Below are 18,441 nucleotides of genomic sequence, written 5' to 3'. Positions count from 1 at the left end.
CTTCTGAGAGCACCAAGATATTTAAGATCTCACCGATGGTTTAGCGTTATTCCTTGGATCTCTGGGGTTACTCTGTGTGAAAGCTGCCTTAGCGTTTTGTTCAGAGGAAGCAGGAGCTGAAGGAGACGCACGTTCCACAAGTGCCGCTTCTGCGCTGCGCTTGCGAGGGCACGGCTAAAGGTATCTCACAGCAACGGCTGCAGAAACTGCGGACTCCATGACGTGGTAAAGATCTTCGAGTTCAGATCTGCTCAAGCCATGCACAGCCTCTCTGCTAATCTCATGCGCAAACGGGGTTTTAAAAACTCTCCAGTGTCCTGGGCAGTTCTGCATCGTAACCACTCGTGACCTAGAGATGCTGCCTGACCGGCCGAGGCTAAGGGCTCTCTGCACCACTCTTCTGAAATGAACAGCCATGTGTTTATTTGGAAATCTTCCTGCTCTGTCTCAATAGCTATTTGTCATGTTCCTTAATGCCACAGCTGTTTGGTTACGCCAGGTCATCTGCTTTTATTAGTCCTGTTCCCACCACCCACTGAAACTCACACCAGCCAGGAGAAGATTATTATCCGTGTCCAAAAATAACACTTCTCTCATCCCCCTCTTCCAGCGACCCTGGAAACTTCAGTGGTTTTCTTCTTTTCTGATTTCCAATTCTGCTGCCTACCTGCTGCCCCATGAAGGCTGGAGTAGCCGCCCTCGCAGCCGGGATCCTCGGCGGCACCGGCGTGTTGCTCTTTCTCATCGCTTTCGGGACAGATTACTGGCTTCTAGCTACGGAGACCTGTGGCGTCTTCGAGCGTAGGAATAGCACTCTGCAGACCGGGGAGGTAAACTCTGAAATCTTGTCTTACTTCGGAAGAATTGACTTATTTAAATAATTTTAAATTTTAAATTTTTAAAGTTTTGAATCTGTGATAATATTTATGCTCATTGAAAGTGACCTGCTAATGTAAAATATCAGCCTGAGCTAACTTTAAAATTCAAACCAGTATTTCCATAGTATCTAGCATTTTGACTGAAGTAAAGTGCGTCTAGGAAACATTAAGACAGCACCTCTGTAATCTGGCAGATATGAACATTAGGGAATGAAAGGCAAAAATATAAGAGCTTTACTTGTTGACAGCATTTGCCTCTAAAGACAGAAGATATGTCCTGATATTTGTCATTAAAAGATTTCTTCCTCTGGAGTTTCTTCATTTAAAAATAGTTCATATTTTAAGGTGTAGAACTTGGCAATCATTTACATCTGAAGCGATATGACTACGGCACAGACAGAAAACAAAAGCGAACATCAGATGCAGAGCAGAGTAGACAAGAATTCTTGCACATCTAGCAAGAAGAGGCCTATATATTTTAAAATTAAGACTTACATAGGATTTTAGTTAGCGGGAAATGTAATTTTCAAAGGACAATTTGGTATTTTAGTGCTAACTGCTGGTATCACTTGTTTATAGATCCTTTCGAAAGTTTGACTTTAGCTGCACTTGCTATTGTCTAACTCTTCCATGAAATAACAACCAGATCAGTTCCCTGAGCAACCCACTCTTCAAAAATGTTTTTGCGCCGATCGATGTGTGGTTTCAATTACAAAATGACAGGAAGATCCTTGTTGTGTGCAGACTTTTTGTTACTTCAAAGTTCAATCCAATTAGGTTTGATTTTTTTCTGGTGTGGTGAGTCACACTTGGTAAGCATCATGATGCCAGCAAGAAATATTTTCTTTCATTTCAGAATCCCATAATCAAATGTAGGACACTGTTCGCTTGAGTCATGTTTCCAAATGACTTTCTCTGTGGAAAAAAAAAAAATTACGATAGAAAAACTGCCTGGCAGAAGACACTGTCTTTACTGTTTAAAGCAGCACAGTAAAGCCCTGGAAATGGCAGAGAGTCACGGACGGAGGAGTGCCGCTCAGTTTTTGTGCACTTGGGAAATGACGATGTTAATTGTTTCAGATTTTTGTTTGTGCTGTTGTCTTTTAAAGTGGAGAGACTAGAGACGTTGCACTGCATGACATGAATAAGCATCTCAAACATTTCAGATATGCTCTTGGCCAAGTGTTATTGTGCCTGTCACTAAGGCAGAACGACTTCAAAAGCGCCAGGCAGAAATAGGAACTGCTCTTACTCTTTCTTCTGAGCTATTTTATTTCTATTTCAGACACTGCTTCTATTATTTCTACTTCAGTTACTAGTTGTGTACAACAGGCTGTGTTTTTACCTTCTCTGCCCTTTCTTAAACTGGCAAATCCTGTCCCTTACAGATAAGGATGGTCTCGAGTATCTGCCAAACAGCGATTAAATGTGCCGGAGATGCACTAAGTCAGCAGCCATCCAGCTGATGAAGTTTGAGGGCTGCATGTTACCATTGTCATAGTTAGTATGTTATCCTGAAAGTAAAAGGAGAGTCAGGTCAGAGCTCTGGAAGCGGTCATGACTTGATGCATAAAAGCCTCAAGGCGAGGGAAGTATCTTCTAGAACCTCCTCGTTTTGTCCTGTCTCCTTTCCCTAGTTCACAGGGTCCAATCCTGTATGGAGTTTATCCATCCTCCACAAAATGTAATTTTAGAACAGTCATGTCTCCTTTACCTAATTGATGTGAGAAAGGCAAAATTGATTTTGGCTATAATTTTCATAAGTTTTTTGGTAAATAGACCGTGACTCAACTTTGCAATACCCTTCCTTCTGGAAAGACCTAAACCTTGTGCTCGCAGGTCTGGTCTGGGGGTTGAAGTAGACTCACCAAAAAAGGAAAAATTGTCAACATCCCTATCCTGGTCTATGAGAAGACTGCTGTGAGCAAACAGTGATTTCTGTCTCACAAAGGTTTAGTATAACTTCTACTGGGCTCAGCAGAGGGAGGGAAAGAAGAGAACCTTTGGGCTGGTGCTTGGGAGGGGCTCAATGGGAGTGTTAGAGTTGGGCTGTCTTCTGGGGTTAAGCCAGACCTTACATGGATCCTGCAGAGTAGCAAGGATATCTGAACTGTTGCATTGGGTCACCCCTAAAATTGCTTACTGGTAATCATCCTGCTTCCAACTGGGTACAACAGCAGTAAAATTTACTTGAGGAAAGTGTTTAAGGAGTAGAATACACCCAGTGTGCTCTGCTGCCTGGCATACCCGTCGAGCTCTGGCAATCAGTGGTTTAAAGATATTAGAGAAAGAAGAAACTGTTTTGTGAAGGTCTGCAGGATGATTTGTTATCAGAACGTTTTGTAGCTCTGATTTGACAGAAAGGCAAGGACAGCAGCTGCCTCTGTGCTCCTCAAACCCTCCAAAACCAACTCAAACAACAACAAATGAAAATGCCAACAAAAAATGAAAGCAACAACTGCCTAAGCAAAAAATACACTTTCCAGCTTTCCACCATGATCATCCCCGTATCAGCTTGGGCTTTCATTCCTCCGCAGGCTGAAACGCCGACAGAGGTCAGGAAGGAGATCCTCACTTTCCATCACGAGGGCTTCTTCTGGCGGTGCTGGTTCTTTGGCGAGGGCCACCTGGAGACCATCTGGACCTTCTGGTACAGTGAGTATGATGCCACCGCACCGCATTCACAGCACTCGCTCACAGTTTGACTTGCAAACAAGCACAACAAGGGCTCCCAGGGATGAAGAGACAGTTGTCTCTCTTTTTTATTTCATTTTTTTTTCATTCTCATCGTATTTCTATCAAAAGCAAACTTGGCTCACCCTTTCTGTGCTCCTTTTTTGACTTGGATTTTGCTCTCAGAGGGTTGTTCACAGAAATGTAGGAACCTCTTGATGCTATTTAATATATCACCTACAAAGTCTTATGGAGTGGTGGTTTCCACCAGCAAGACCAACTCTCCCCCCATCTCTCTTGATGTTTGTGTTCAGCTAAGGCCTGCTAAATTTGAGCCCATGCCTTTCCCTTGGCATTGCTCTTCTGTTAGCATTTTCAGCCATCGGAGTGTTCCCACCTCCCACTGATTTCAGCATGGGGAAGGCTGGACACACACGTGCGTGATCTCCCTGCGTGCTCAGGTCCTCTAGCAGTGGGCAGTGGTGGGCCATGGAGAGCTGTAACCACATGTGTTTATGCTTTTAAGCACACAAGACCTTTATTTTAAGATCTTGCCTGTTTTGCTTTTTAAGGTCATTGAAATTACACGTGTGAATAAACAGAGAGGGATGCAAAATACTTTGTTTTCTGCAAGCGCGTTCACTCTTCAAAAAAAAAATTGAAGGAGAAGGTGAAACCTGTTCTGAGACACCAGTTGGTGCTGACTGGTGGCCCACGTGCAGTGAAGCGTGGGGTCTTGGCCCAGTGAACCAGGTGCTCCCACCAGAAAGAGCAAAGGAGTGAGACCACCCCACAACGCGCCTGGCACCAGCGCCGCCGGCAGCCGAGCCAGCAGCCAGCTCGCCTGCATTAGTAGTGCACAGTGGGTAATTAGAGGACAGCCTTTCCCCGGGAGGCCCCAACCCTAGAGAAGTATTGAGGATAACAAAAGAGAGAGATTTTAAATAAGTTCTGCGAAGGTATTAAACGCTGCAAAAGCCTTGACCCTGCGCTCGCTGGTGCTTCGGTCTGCTCAAAGATGTTTATGTGCCTGTGGAGCAGCGTGATCGCCTCGTAGGGCATTTGGCTGCAAGTAATGCAGGTTCCCGCGATAAATCTACTGTGCAGAGATTAAACTTTCAGACGACTTTGCTGTCCCCCGGTCGCTGGCTTGTGTTTCCCGTAAAATCTTGCAGGAACAGTTACCGCCGCTGTTCAGCTGAACAACGTGAGATTTCTCACACAGAAATTTTTTTATAAAAAAGGACAGGCTTGAGAGAGGGAGTTTGCTATCTAATTACATTATATGGAAATACATGATATAATATAATGTTACCTGAAGTAAAATGACTCTTTCTGATAACTGGCAAATTTGTGTTACTTCTTTAGGTATTTATTATAATAGGATTGATCATGGCAAATTAATTTGCTGCTCTCATGGATGTAATAATTAATTCAATAGGTATTCCATAGTCAATTTAGCATGAACTAATGTCCACCTATTATAAAGTGTTCCTTTGAGCTGGGGAACATATTTAAATAAGTGGCCAACCATTAATTAATTCATTTAACATTCATTCTATTACCATTAATCACGATAAGCCTCAGTGGTATTAATATTGATGGGGCACTTCCATTCTAATTGTGTTTTCCCTTCTCACAAACTGGAGGTCTTGTAAGGTAGCTTGTTCTGCTACCCAGATACCTTTGCACCTTCCAGGCGGTCTGACACATTTTCTGGAGGAAAACAGTAATGGGAATATTTACACTAATTTCAGCTGGCCCATCTTTTATGATTTGTGTCCACCTCAGACTCAGGTTATGAAGATGAGAAGATGTGTGGGTAGCAGTCTCAGATCCTGCTATGTCTCCCCTCTCTCATCAGTCTTTTTTCCTTTTTTCCTTTTTTCCTTTTTTCCTTTTTTCCTTTTTTCCTTTTTTCCTTTTTTCCTTTTTTCCTTTTTTCCTTTTTTCCTTTTTTCCTACCAGGATTTACTGTCCTTCTTTACTCCCCAGCCTTCTGTCTTCAGTGAGGGTTTTGTAGGTTTTGCAGACTAGGACATTGCCCTCTGAATTCTGTAACTGTGATCCTGCAGAAAATAAAAGCAAACCGTTTTTTTTCTTGTTGTTGTTCTTTTTCAGCCAGCCAAGCACACCCCAAGTTCTGCATGCATGGCTACCTCTTTCCCATGCCCATTGCTCTCGGACCTTTCCCCCATCCTTCCTACGACACGACCGCAGGTGGGTTTCTTTCCTGCTCTCCCAGCAGCTCCTTTCCCAAGCGACCGGGCAGAGATTTATGATGTGTGTCAGTGCTGTGGTTCTCCCATTGCAAATGCATGTGGCCAAGCATGACCAAGACATTTGGAACGCTCCTTTACAAAATGGCCTTGCTTAGTTGACTGCCCCGAGCCGTGAGCACATCGAGATGTCCTCCCACGTCTTCTCTCCTCCAGAGACAGCCGTGCCTGGCCATAAGCCGTGCACCCTCCTGCTGGGTGCTTGGTGCCTATTCCCATGAGCAAGGGAGGATGCTAAATCCATCCTCCTCCTTCTCCCACCTCCTCACTCGTTGGGAGGAGCTGGAGGCAAAGGGCTTCTGACCCATGGCCAAATCCAGACCCAGTGGGAAGCGACACAAATAATTTATCCTGGGCGGCAGGCTCGTGGCAGTCCAGCGCTGACTCGTTTCCAGAGTCTGGCTGCCTGGGAGAGCTCTAGTGTTGATTTGTTGCAAGACAAAATAAACAAGCACTGGAAAATCAGTTAAAGACCAAATTGTTAGAAGATCTGCGTAAGTGATTGGCTTATTTTTAATACACTGAATATGACACAGTTGGAGAGCTCTCCTTTCAACTGGTTCCCTTTTTATTTATGTTTCTCTGTATTTTCAGAGTTCTTTAATGAGTCAGCTGCTGTTAGGAATTTTAATTTGCTAAATTGGTGGCAGCAGCTAGAATTAATTCAATGATCTTTTTTGAAATGAATTGATTTCTTTAAATAGTGTGCATCACTCTGCATTGCCTCCGGGGATCCGGGGCAGGCATACTGCACAAACAAACATCTTGACCTTTTCCTTAGCCTTTAGCAGTACCTTTTTTATTTCTATATTTTTTTTAATGAGGAATTAATAAAAAAAAATAAATTTGTCAGTAGGAGCATGTGAAGGAGAGCAGCTAGTTTCTTTTGCTGTGCTGTGCAGGATTCCTGCCTCGGGGAACATGCCGCAGTGTAAAATGGATACGAGGGACCTGTCGATGGTAGAAGGAGGAGCCCATCGCAGGCTGTGTGCAGCAAACATGCGGGTTAAGCGGTGGGATTTTTTCAGCTTAGGAGAGGCAGGCATGACGTCTAGTTTCTGAATGATCTCGCTGATAAACACACTATTTTTTCCGTACTAAATAAAGGGCCCTGGAGGCATCTGTCCCTGCCTGTCAGCCCTTGCTATGAAACCCTCTTCAGCTGCCTCCCAGAAATGCCCGTTGGGACGGGTCCCGGGAAGGTTCCGGGAAGAGGCTCTGCACGGGGGCTGCACCCCAGGGTGCTGCGGGGCTCTGCCTTGGAGGCTCCTGGCACCCACCCCGCTATGATCCCCGGGAAGACGAGGATGTCTCAGCACCCACATTTAGGGCAGCAGGAGCATTGGGCTCCTCTGCTGCACCAACCCCGCTGCAAAGCATTCGGACATCTGCAGAGAGCAGACGCTTCTGTCGTTAACACTCATTTTATTTCAAACTATTCCATCCTCATATGCAAATGATGACAAAACAGGAGGCCGTCCAAGAAGAGGGGTCCTCCAGCTATTACCTGCTCCAGAGATAATTCTGCCTTATCTGCATCCTCTTAGGCTCCCTGAGAGAAATGGGTGACGGGAGGTTAAACATGAAAATGAATTCTGTGGTTTTGGAGAGTTCAAGATACTTATCTCTCCCTAAGTGGCTCTCCTGACAAAATGGTTTCAAATGAGTAAAATGCATCTTCTCTGTATCATTTTTCTTTCAAGTGTGAATCATTTCAGCATTACCCACTTGCTCGTGCTCGGCTTAAATCTCTCTAACTAGTGCTTCTGAAAAACAACAGGCAGAGCGAGATGCAGTGGTCCGAGGGCATCAGATAAATCAGGGGAATGGGGAGCAGGGTATCAGAGGGTCTCTGCCTGAAGACCATCACCTTTGGCCAAGGTTTACGACAGTGACTGGAAGAGACTTGGCTACTGGGGGACTGAAATCAGTGGGCTACGTCACATCCCGTGGGATGTGGTGGACGCAAGCTTGCTCGGCTCTGGCTGGCGTGGTTGCATGAAGTCACAGCAAAACCCCCAAGTTCAGTGGATGAAGAGGCAGCTGTTCTCTTGCCCTGTTCTCTTACTTGGAGTCAAGCAAGGCCATTCATGGGGGAAATCATGAGCTCCCATTTTCCCTGCGGTCCTGCTAACAAAAACCGCCTTTATTTTAAACCAGGAACCTGGCACCTTCCATAAGTGTTAATTAAAACGGAACAAAGATGTGGTCTGATTCCGTCTCTCCAAATTTTGCTATTTTCTTTCCTTTCTTGCCAAGCTCTTCCATCCCCCACAGGCACAGCAAAGCACCGTGTCCTTTACTCTCACCCCTTTTTGTGGTGTGCTTCCCTGGCAAACCCTTCCAACCCCTTGTACTCATTCCAATCCCATTATGTAGGGCATGACATTCAACCTGAACTTGCACAGGTTCCAGGCGCATTGCACCCATGCCGCAGCAGGGAGTCAGCAGAGCGGGAGCTCCAGCTCTGCCTAACACAAGCAGCATTACAGGTTACTGCTTTTGCTGTTGCTGAAGCAGCTGTTGTTAAGTATGGACTTCCAAAACCCATTTTTCCTCTCCTTTCCCCTGACTTTACTCTTTTTGACTGTGCAGTGTACAGAGGCTTCTGGACGGCGTTCATCATGCTGGCCGTCGCCGCCGGGCTGGTGGGAGGGCTGCTGCTGGTGTGCGGCGTGCCCTTCGTCAGCCCCCGGTCCTACAAAGTCGGAGGTGGATTCCTCCTTGCTTCGGGTAAGCTGCCAAGCTGCGGTAACGGGATACGGCCGGGGCGGGAACGCAGCGGCCGTGCTCCGCTTCGTGCGTGCAGGGGAAGGGGAGGCAGCTGAGGATGAGGCGCTGCTGGAGGCAGCTGGGGGCTCTGATGGGAGCTGGCCTTGCTTTGGAGTAAATGATTTCCTTCTTCCCCCACTGGAAATAAACCTCTATGCCCAGTCCAGCTTTAACAAGATAGTCCTTAGTCCTACCCCCAGGGAGGCTGGGGTTTGGGAAAAATAGGTTTTGTTTTTTTTTTCCTACTCTTCTATGCAACGCAAAGGAGCAGAGCCTTTTATTTCAGTAAAGTCCGTAGCAGCGTCAACCCTGGGCAGCCATCAGCCACGCTCTGTTCCCCTAAGTCAGTCTTTGCATTTGGGCCTCTCCTATCTCTGCTGTTAGCATCTGATAGAGCTGGAAACCCACTGAGAAATGAAAGGCATACCTGGCGATTCAAAATGGGAGGGCTGGCTTAATAAAACCTGAAAAGATAAAGCGGTGGCACAGCAGGAAAATGAATTAGAAATAGGCATTTACTCATTATTCCCACTGCCATTACAAATGATTCCACTGAATTATCACTTGGGCTTTTTCCTTTTTTGTATTTGAGAAGGAGTAACTGGCTTAACTAGTAGAAATACTTGATTTATAACAGTGACTCAAACTCAGAAAAAAGCTTTTTTGCGACTCAAGCAGCTAAAGGCTGGAGCTCAGCTGAGCCATGCCAAGTGAAAAACTTCATAATGAAGTCAGACCTTTCTCTGAAAAAACAGCGTTTAATTATGTATCCTGCACCAGGTCCTGCTTCCTCATACGCGGCATTAATCAAGCACGAGCCAGTGTCTTTGCTCCCAGTTTGGGCTTTGAGAGTGCTCAAGTTTTTTTTGACCAAAAACATCAATGAAAAGATTTACCAAGAGAGGTCCCAACACTGACCCTGGAGGAACTCCACCCAAACTCCTTCCAGTCTCACCATGCCCTCCCATCATTACCTTTTACCCTTTCCCCCCATTATTTAGCTCCTTATCCGTTTTATAGCTCCTTTCCTAATTTGTATCTCCTCCAGATGTACTAACAATTAACCATGTGATGCCAGCTGAGCTGCTTGTTAAAATGAAGCTAGATGGCATCTATTTATTTGTCTAAAAAATCTGGAAAGCACTAAATCAATGTGGCCCTACCTGCCTCTGCTAATTCGCTTTGCATTTTGTCCAGTTTTCCACTTGCCTCTAGGTCTTCAGTTATTGAAGTGAGGGCAGCAGTGAGTTGTTGTTAAGTATGGTATTTGCTTATCTCTTTCTTATATAGTTTAATAAATGCTTGGTTGGGCTTAATTTTTCTAAAGGCAGATTTCATGTGGTTTTACACACACGGATTTCATTTGGGAATGCAAGACGTCTTGCTATCAGATCTCCGTCAGGTACCAATGCCTTCTACTGCGTAGTGTTGGCCACTTGACACGTGTGTGCGTTGAAGTCATCTCTCCTTGCGAGACTAGGGCCGAATATTTGAATCCTCTCAGATGTGACACCCTGGCTACCTCAGCTAAAGCTCTACCTCTTCAAAACACTCAACTTTCAGCCCAAATGGAAAAACTGAGATCGGTCACCTTCTGACACTGGCCAGATAAGAAAATATCACACAGAAAAGGACGTCGAGTAATATTGAATCACCGTATTCCTTTTTTTTTTTTTCATTGTTTTTGCACTTTATTTGACTACTTCTTGATTAAAAGGCTGGGGCATAGAATGTGACACTTTTTAGAAGAGCTGCTTATGCACCACATAAACCTCTTGGCATTAGACAAAGATGCCGCTGTTTTAAATTGAAGTTTGTATTAATGCAGTTTCAATCTGAACAGCAATCATTGTTATTAACTGTCATTAGGAGGAACGAGTTCAGCTGGAAGAGGCTTCCTGCTATATTTTCAATCTAAATTATAGCTAGGAGAATGCAATAGTATTTCAGCATTTTCAGCAAAGTTTGCTTAGAGTTTCAGCTGATTCTCTTTTTCTGGGGGAAGGGGGTATCCCGAACTCAGACCTCTGGATCCTGCTTGACACTGGCTTCCTGATGGATTTGGGATGCATCCTTCCATGATTATTTTCTTGCTCTCCCTTCTAAAAATATTTTGCATCATTGCGCTAAGCAGTAGGAACAATAGATTTAACACAGCTTCAACTCCTTAGCTGTCCCTTTCCTTTAGATAGCGGGATGTGGAGAGACGACGCAGGAGAAAGTGCATCTTGTCTTCTAATCATGGCCTGTGGGTCAGTGTTAATTAACCTCCCTCGCAGAAATGATGTCTCCTTGAGGGAGTGTGAAAGCGCTGGCAATTTGTAGAGAGGGAACGTGTTCTGGCAGTTGGATGGTGAGATGGGGCACCATGGCTGCAAGATGACCCGGCCTCTCGGGGCATCCTTTATATACAACTTTATTGTCCATAACCTCCCTCTGCCCCTTTCGGTAGCAGCCCACGCTGAGGTCACGAAACCAGAGCCGTGGTTAATCATTGCAAAACAGTGCAACATTTGCCACCAAAAGGCTCCAAAGATATTATTGGTAAAATACGCTCCCAAGCACATTTGTGGTTAACCAGCCTGACATGATCTCGAGGAGTTACGTGTGCCCCTCCATCGCTGGGGGAATTCAGTGCCTAAGGGTGAAGATTGTTATCGCTCAATTAGATCCCTTTGGGTTTCCTCTCCGAGATGCCTTTTATTTACTGTACTTTCAAGAGGACAAATCTGACTGTCTGCCAGCTACCATAACAAATGTAGTGCTCGGTGGGTGGCGCTTCTGAGAGCCCTTTCAAAGGACCGGAGCCATCCCCCTCCATTTCTTCTGCTGGGCGACTCGGGAAATACAGCTGGACCCCATCTGACATTTGCTGCTTCTTGCATTTGCACATCTACCTCGCCAGCTGAGCAGTTATCCTTGCCAGCCTGTTCCCAAAAGCGCCTGAATTGCATGAGCAAATAGCCAGCGTGCTGCTTTCCTTCTAACATTTGCCATCTCAGACTTAGCTTCAGTGCTTGCAAGGGGGAGGCAGCTACTGACTGGTGACTAATTGTCCCCTTGTTTCAATAGTCAGATGACAATATGATTAATTATCACTACAATGTCACCGAGAGGGCTGGGTGAACGCTGCACTGCAGCTTCTGGAAACTGTTTGAATTGCTGAGACAACTTTCTTTGTGCTCCTTGGTTCCCTGTACTTGTGCTCCTCGGTTTTCATTTCCTTCGGGCGTTTTAGAGACCAAGCTTGGAAGTGAGCACATGCTTCATCCAGACCTAGGGCAATTACTGAGCTTGCAGTGCTGCCCTAATACGTCCGGACCAGCTGAACAGCTGTAGGCTTAAGTGCAAAAATGACCTGAGCTCTACCTGGTGGCTTGCTCAGGGGTGGGGAGAGTGCTCTGGAGGGAACGCACGGGCAAAGCGTGACTGTACGGTGAGTTTTCAAAGCAAGCAATAAGGATGCGTGTCTCAGGTAATGTTAAGCAACCTAAAGAGGAGCTTGTTATCAGCTTGCTTTACGCTGGAAAGCACAAATACATGATGAACTGTGCACAGTCTACACTTCTTCCAGCTGCTCCAGCATCCCCACTTGTGTGGCACGCATGGGCGTGCTCGCACAGTCCCGCAGCTGCAGGATCTCCGCGGCCATGGGCCGTTTCCAGTGGGCAAAGGCAGCACAAAGCCTCTCCTGTGCTTTCAGAGCCGTGTCATGGTGATGCGAGAGGAGCACGGCGTGTGCTCAGAGCAACCTCTTGTTCAGTGTGAGCCGGCTGCATTAAAAAAAAAAGGCTGCTTTGCCAGTCCCATGACTAAAAATGCCGAATTTTGTGCTCAGATTCCTCTTCCCAAATCAAGCATCTCCATTTTGGCAATCTCAGGCTCCCCACATGCAGTAAAGACTCACAGTTATGGAAAGGCAGCTGAAGATCACCCCTCCATTTCCTTGTTATTAACATCCTCAAGAGGCAACTAGTGAGAAAGGCGAATGAGTCAAAGTTCATTTTTCTTGTAATTAGCAGATTACACGAAAGTTCAGTAGCTTCCACAGAATAAGAGTTAAAGATTGAGTTCACTCACCTGTCCCTACAATTAGCAGCTATAAAGGTGTCACAAGGATATAAAGGGAGAGAAAGAAAAAGCCCGACTCCAATTTACTCACAATGAAGGTGCAGCTCTCCTGGGAAAGGGAGATGGAGCGCTGGGGTTCGTTGTCCTGCAGTTAGCAGTGTACGAAGGAGAAAGATTTAATACCCCCCTTCAATTTTCTTGCAATTAGCCCCTCCCCAGAAGATGCCGTTGACCTCATCAGCTACGAGACGGAGTTTCACTGTTAATTTTTTTCCATACCATCCTAATGAACAGAGGCAAAGAGTGAAGGGGAGAGAAAGAAAGAGATCACTTGGCTAATTTTCCAGTGGTAGAAACCACAGGAATGCTGAGAGGAGCATGGGGATGGTCTGGTTTGATGAGGTCTTCACTTACACTTACCCAAACCCAACCCGTGTCCTGCGTCTCAGGCACGTGTGCTGATGCAGGGCTCGTTTCTTGGGAAGAAAACTAGATTTTTTTCAGTTTTTCATTTTGCTGCCCAAGGCAGGAAGAAATCTGTCTCTGTACATAAAAAGCCATTTGGGGCTGGCAGGAAACGAAGAGGTCTTTCCGCTGCGGCTGAGACTAGAAGCCCCAAAAAGGAGATGGTAAAGTGAGACCTGTTCAAAAGATGAAAAATCCAAAATAAAATAGCATTTTAAAAGAAAAATGCCAAACGCTTACTTTGGTAATATGGGAGTGAAAAATCCTGATACTCTCATTATGATGAGTCTACTAATGTCTAAAAGCGTGACAAATTTTAGGCAGTCTCATGAATACTTGTGATTGTTCCAAGTAAGCATTTTTTTCCTGAACAGTTTTCAGTGAGCTGCCCTTTCTGCGCTTCCACCGTCCTTCTTCGGCTGCACCTGCCCTTTTGATTTTCTTTTCTCGCCAAGGAGACGGTGTAAATCCCAAGGACTCCTTGCCACTCAGCTGTAATTATTCCAGGGAAGAAAGCTGCTTAATTTACATTTTCTTGTCATTTTCCCAGCGTGTGAAAATGTTCTTAATTTAGATGCCGTGGCCGTGCCATCACCTCCAGTACCTGTTTAATAATAAATCCTTCCATACCGAGACCTGGCGCTTCTCCTGGGGCGAGGGGAGGGACTGTTTCCTCACCCTTAGCTCCTGGCGAGTTCGGGGACGGTGCCACCCGCTCACAGGGTTTCCCCACACCCTCCTCAGTAAGAACTGGTAGGTTTTAATCTGATTTCTTCAATAAATGAGGCTTAGACCATCTAAATTTTCCTGGGACGATTCAACACAAAACCCCTGGTCATTTAAAGAAAAGTAGGATAATTCAAAAGTACGCTACCGCACCCGCGTCCTCTGTTCCACCAGGGCTACGTTTTTATTTGTGTCTCTTACGGTAGGTATTATAAGTTAATGAAATAGAAATTGATCTTTAAAAGAGCACTTTTCAAGGTTCAGTTGCTGTCTAATTAATTTAATTTTAAATTACATCAGTAATAAAGACTTAATTGCCTTCTTATCAATATATTGTATTTTGTAAAGGACATGTGACTATTTAAACATGCAATCGTTTTCTTATAGTAGAATAATTGGTATTTTAAGCATACAACTATCATATTAAGTGTAAAATATTTATTTGTGCACTTAATTTCAAGTGGTATCAAAATCTCAATGAACATGCAAATGTTACAACAGCTGCTGTTTAACTCCTAGCCTGCCTCTCCAGCAAACATAAGGACTTTTCCATGTAAGGGAGAACGGCTTGAAATAACAGCGTGTGGTGATGTAAAGTCTATTCGTATGGTTACACCAGGTTTTGATTATTAAGATTTGATTTGCAGTCTTAAGGTATAGGAGGCAATTTAATAGACATTACAGCTTAGGATGGGTAGCTTCAACTTCTATATAACACGTAGTGAGGACTTTGAACCCTCTGTACCTTCAGAGAAGTCTCATTTTTGGCTACAAGATGTGAAGTGGAGGTTTGTAGCAGCAGATGTGCTTATATCCATTAGAAGCAGAAACACAGTTGAACACTGACGTCTTTTCTCTGACCGAGGTTTCAGTAACCACCATCGCTAAGCAGATACATCAATGTCAAGCTTTACCCACTTCTTTTGCTTAGCATGGGAGTTGGATTTTGTAGTGTATAAGCTGCCAGGAAGAATAATTAAATATCGTACAAGCTACCTTTGATTTAAAAATTGCAAGGGGAAAAATTAAATCCAGCAGAAGCCACAACACATCCACAGAACTGCGTGGTAACTTGTCAACTAAATTAATTTCGAACTGTTCAGTTCTACTATAAAAATATTATAATCTGTGATGTATTTCTTTCATATATGTGTGTCTATGTGCGTACATCTAGATGTTATACCGCACCATTTAAAAATAGCAAGCTTCTAGCTGTGAAGTAGCAAGATCAGATATTACTGAAGTGCTTTCAGATCTGTCATCACACCGTCACTATTTAGCTTTAATATATGTGGACTTTAAAATGCACTATATATATTCTTTAATGCAGCACAGTAAATAATATTAGGGCCACTATAGTTTTTGTCATCTGCTTCATACGGGGGAGCTAGACCTGCAGCCTCTGACTACCATCACTTTGAATTATGGGGAAAGGAGGTTCCTATTAAGGCACCGAAGCCCCCAGAGCCGCCGGAGGCTGCGCCAGGTCTGGGAGGTGCCTGTTTGCCACATGCTTTTCAGATGTGACCGAGCTCTTCCTGCAAACGCTGACCTTCGATGGGTATGCATCTGGAAATACGAGATCGCGAGGTCTCACGGGAGATCTGCTATTTGGGTCACAGGCATCCTGCGAGGCTTGGGAGGCTCCAAGGAGAGCGGACCCTCTCTACGTGAGATGCTGACCTTGCACTCACTGCTCAGGCTTGAGTGTGGCCTCAGCCCTCCTCCCGTCTGGCTCCAGGGGAGGGCAACGGAGGTCTCACTTGCCAATAAAAAGACTTTCTAGCCTCATGGTATGAGCTGTTTATTATTCTTTTTATTATTCTGTTATTTAGTAGCCCATCTGAGATTAATATCTCACGGCTACATGCCTTTTCCACTCTACTATGTGTTATTTCTCTGCAAAATAGGATCATCTATACTCCTTGCCGTGTTTTAATACTTGGTTGCAAAGCTCAGCTTAAGGAAGGGTAACACAAGATGTGAAGGGGAGCTGCCACGAGCGGCAAGCAGCCGCTCGGTGCCTGCGTGGGCTCTGCTTGCGCCGGTGCTGGGTGTAGCAGGTTCGATGCCAGATAATGCTTGCCATCAGCAGGACTGATCCCCGTATCTTTGCATTTCTGGTGGAAATTGGATCTGACACTACTTGGAAGGGTAGATAAAAAAAAGGAAAAAGTAAGTCTCAGTCTCACCTTCTCACTCATCTCAGACAAATTAAAAATAAAAAAGGCAAAACAACCCACCTTTAGGGCTGGAATGCAGAGATAGCCTCATGCAGATCCCTGCTGCGAACATCAGCCATGTCATGATGGTTTCTCCATGGCCGTATCCAGCTGTAATGGAGCCCTCTAGCACCAGCGGCTAAAGCACGAGGCGTCAGTGTGCCTGCGGCTGGGCGGGAGCTGGTCGCGGCGGTGTGGGTCTCTCCCATGGCGAGTGGGTTGGGCTTTCACAGGAACCTGCAGAGCAATGCCATGAATAATAATTCTGCAACGCTAAGCTTTGATGCAAAGAACCTGCAAGAATAAATGGAAATGTGTTGCGATCTTTTCTCAGTTTTATTTCTGTGTTTCATATGCTGGTTGTAAGCGGAGAATAAATCACCTTTGTCTCTCTTTCCAGGAGGCTTATTTCTCCTGCTCATATTTCTCTTTGTGATGTGGAAGGAGTTTGCCGCTGATTTTCGGAAGTACATCCTTCTGGAGAGAAGTGAGAAGTGCATGGACGATGTACCCGTGCACGTGTATTACGGGTGGTCGTTCATGTTCGCCGCAGCGGGGGTGCCCCTGGTTTTGCTTTCCGGACTCCTCTTCTACCTGGTCGGCAGAGACATTATGAAGTCCCTGGAGTAAGACAAATTTGGAGAAGGCCTTTGAGAAAGTTGGTGATGGTCCTTGTAATGAAACATACGCAAGTTTTGAAGACTAGATCGTTTTTGTAGCTATAATTGTCAGCATAGGTGCATGATTACACTCGCTCTTACATGGGGGCAGGGATGGAGCACTGAGCATCCGGCCACTGTCAGTCCAAAACCAGCCCCAGCTGAACGTCCAGCTTCAGCACTTTGGCACTTTGGTGAAATTTAGGCCTGTCTGTGGGTTTTGCGTCAGTTTTCCCTGCAGCCCAAGGAAGAGCCTTCGCTGTGAAATGCAGCTCCCCGGCTGTCAGCAGAGCCCCGCATCCACAGTCAGCAGAGCCGGAGTTTTATGGCGTTCCCAGCATCCTTGTTTCTTGTAAAAGGTAATGGAATCTGGCTGCAACGGTGTACGCTATAATGTCTATTTCTGAAAAGCAATTAAGGATGATTTTTTTTTTTTAGCTGGCTCTAATTGATGTCAAAGGACAACGATTTTAATGGGATGTCGGGAAACATGAGAAACTTTTTTTTTTTTTTTCTTCATTAAAAGCCCTGATTCTGAAGATACAAATGTACCTGGACCTAACCTAACTTTCAATAAGTGAATAAACTAATTTCTGTGGCATGAATCATAACATGAATTAATTAGTATTTCTTTACAGCACGACATTACTCTGCATTTAATATTTTCCCTGGACGCAGTGTTGTGGGGATTCTCAACCCAAAAACTGAAAGATGGTCTGAGTTGGGGGAAGGGGAGCAGGAACAATAGCACTATTATTTTTTATTTTGTTTGTTATGGTAGACCAGGGGACCTTGTTGTATTCTACAGACGTAACACAAGAGCCAGCTCCAAAAAGACAAATTATATACCGTTTAGATACTTTTAAATTCTTGAAATTGCTCCGGTGTACATTGTTTGACAGACTACAGCGGTCCCACTGAAAAAAAAGCATGCTAATATTATACTAAACTATCGAGGTACAGGAGGTGAAGTAATTTATACTGTATATGCTGAGGTTTGTAAAGACACTTGAGAAATGACAAAGATTTGATCTTGTCATGTTTTTTGGGCTGGATCTTGATGCTTTGAAGTAGTTTGTTGGGCCCTTGCTTGCTGAAGTCATTTGCATAACTTTTAAATCAAACTTCCTAAAAATGCACGCTTTTCTCATGAATATCATAGTTTGTGCTAAACATATATCTCCCAAGCTTTATGTCATACTATTGACTCAGTATAGTTAATTAATAATGTAATGTAAATCTCTTCTAGAAAGCAGTGAAGATTGTTGGCAGTATAAAAATGTTTGTTAATGCTCTTCCTAAAATATTATTCAAGTCTGGCATTTCTTTCCTTTTGGAGCAAGTTCTAATTATTCTTTTACAAGATTCATGGCATACGTAGAGTGAGAAATTGTAATTCCCACATGTAAAGATTAGTTCTTTCCTATGAATAACAGGCTTGGTCTACACTTCTTAAGCAAAATTCACAGTTTTCCCTTAATAGAAATTTTGTTTGAATAGAATTGGTATATACAGGTAAAAATCATGTTTTTTCCCAGTGAATAGATGTTTCATGACATTTACAAATACACAGATATTTCAAAATGGCCATTTTATTTGGCCCTTCTAAACTGTTTTTTTTCACGATATCTCCTTGGGTTATGCCTGTGCCCCATCAGTTCTTCAAGTGATAATTTCTCACTATAAATTCCCTTTG

At 44.5% G+C, this 18,441-nt stretch overlaps 1 protein-coding gene across 2 annotated transcripts; it reads left to right on the top strand.

Moving 5' to 3' along the window:
• Positions 1–537: 537 nt before the first annotated feature.
• On the top strand, positions 538–17,354 carry LOC103919171 (transmembrane protein 182-like). 2 transcript variants are annotated; one of them, XM_009326637.1, is made up of 5 exons: positions 538–830; positions 3,416–3,533; positions 5,673–5,771; positions 8,426–8,563; positions 15,386–16,454. In XM_009326637.1, exons 1-5 carry the CDS (start codon positions 678–680, stop codon positions 15,544–15,546), a joined length of 669 nt encoding a protein of 222 aa, XP_009324912.1. In that variant the 5' UTR covers positions 538–677; the 3' UTR covers positions 15,547–16,454. The 2 variants fall into 2 exon arrangements, with proteins under 2 accessions (XP_009324912.1, XP_009324911.1); XM_009326636.1 differs by lacking the exon at positions 15,386–16,454 and adding an exon at positions 16,487–17,354 and having other exon boundaries at positions 543–830.
• The last annotated feature ends 1,087 nt before the right edge of the window (positions 17,355–18,441 follow it).

This window comes from Pygoscelis adeliae, unplaced genomic scaffold (assembly GCF_000699105.1).
Source record: "Pygoscelis adeliae isolate BGI_AS28 unplaced genomic scaffold, ASM69910v1 Scaffold216, whole genome shotgun sequence".
In the NCBI taxonomy this organism is placed as follows: Eukaryota; Metazoa; Chordata; class Aves; order Sphenisciformes; family Spheniscidae; genus Pygoscelis; species Pygoscelis adeliae.
This window is presented reverse-complemented; position numbering and strand designations above follow the sequence as displayed.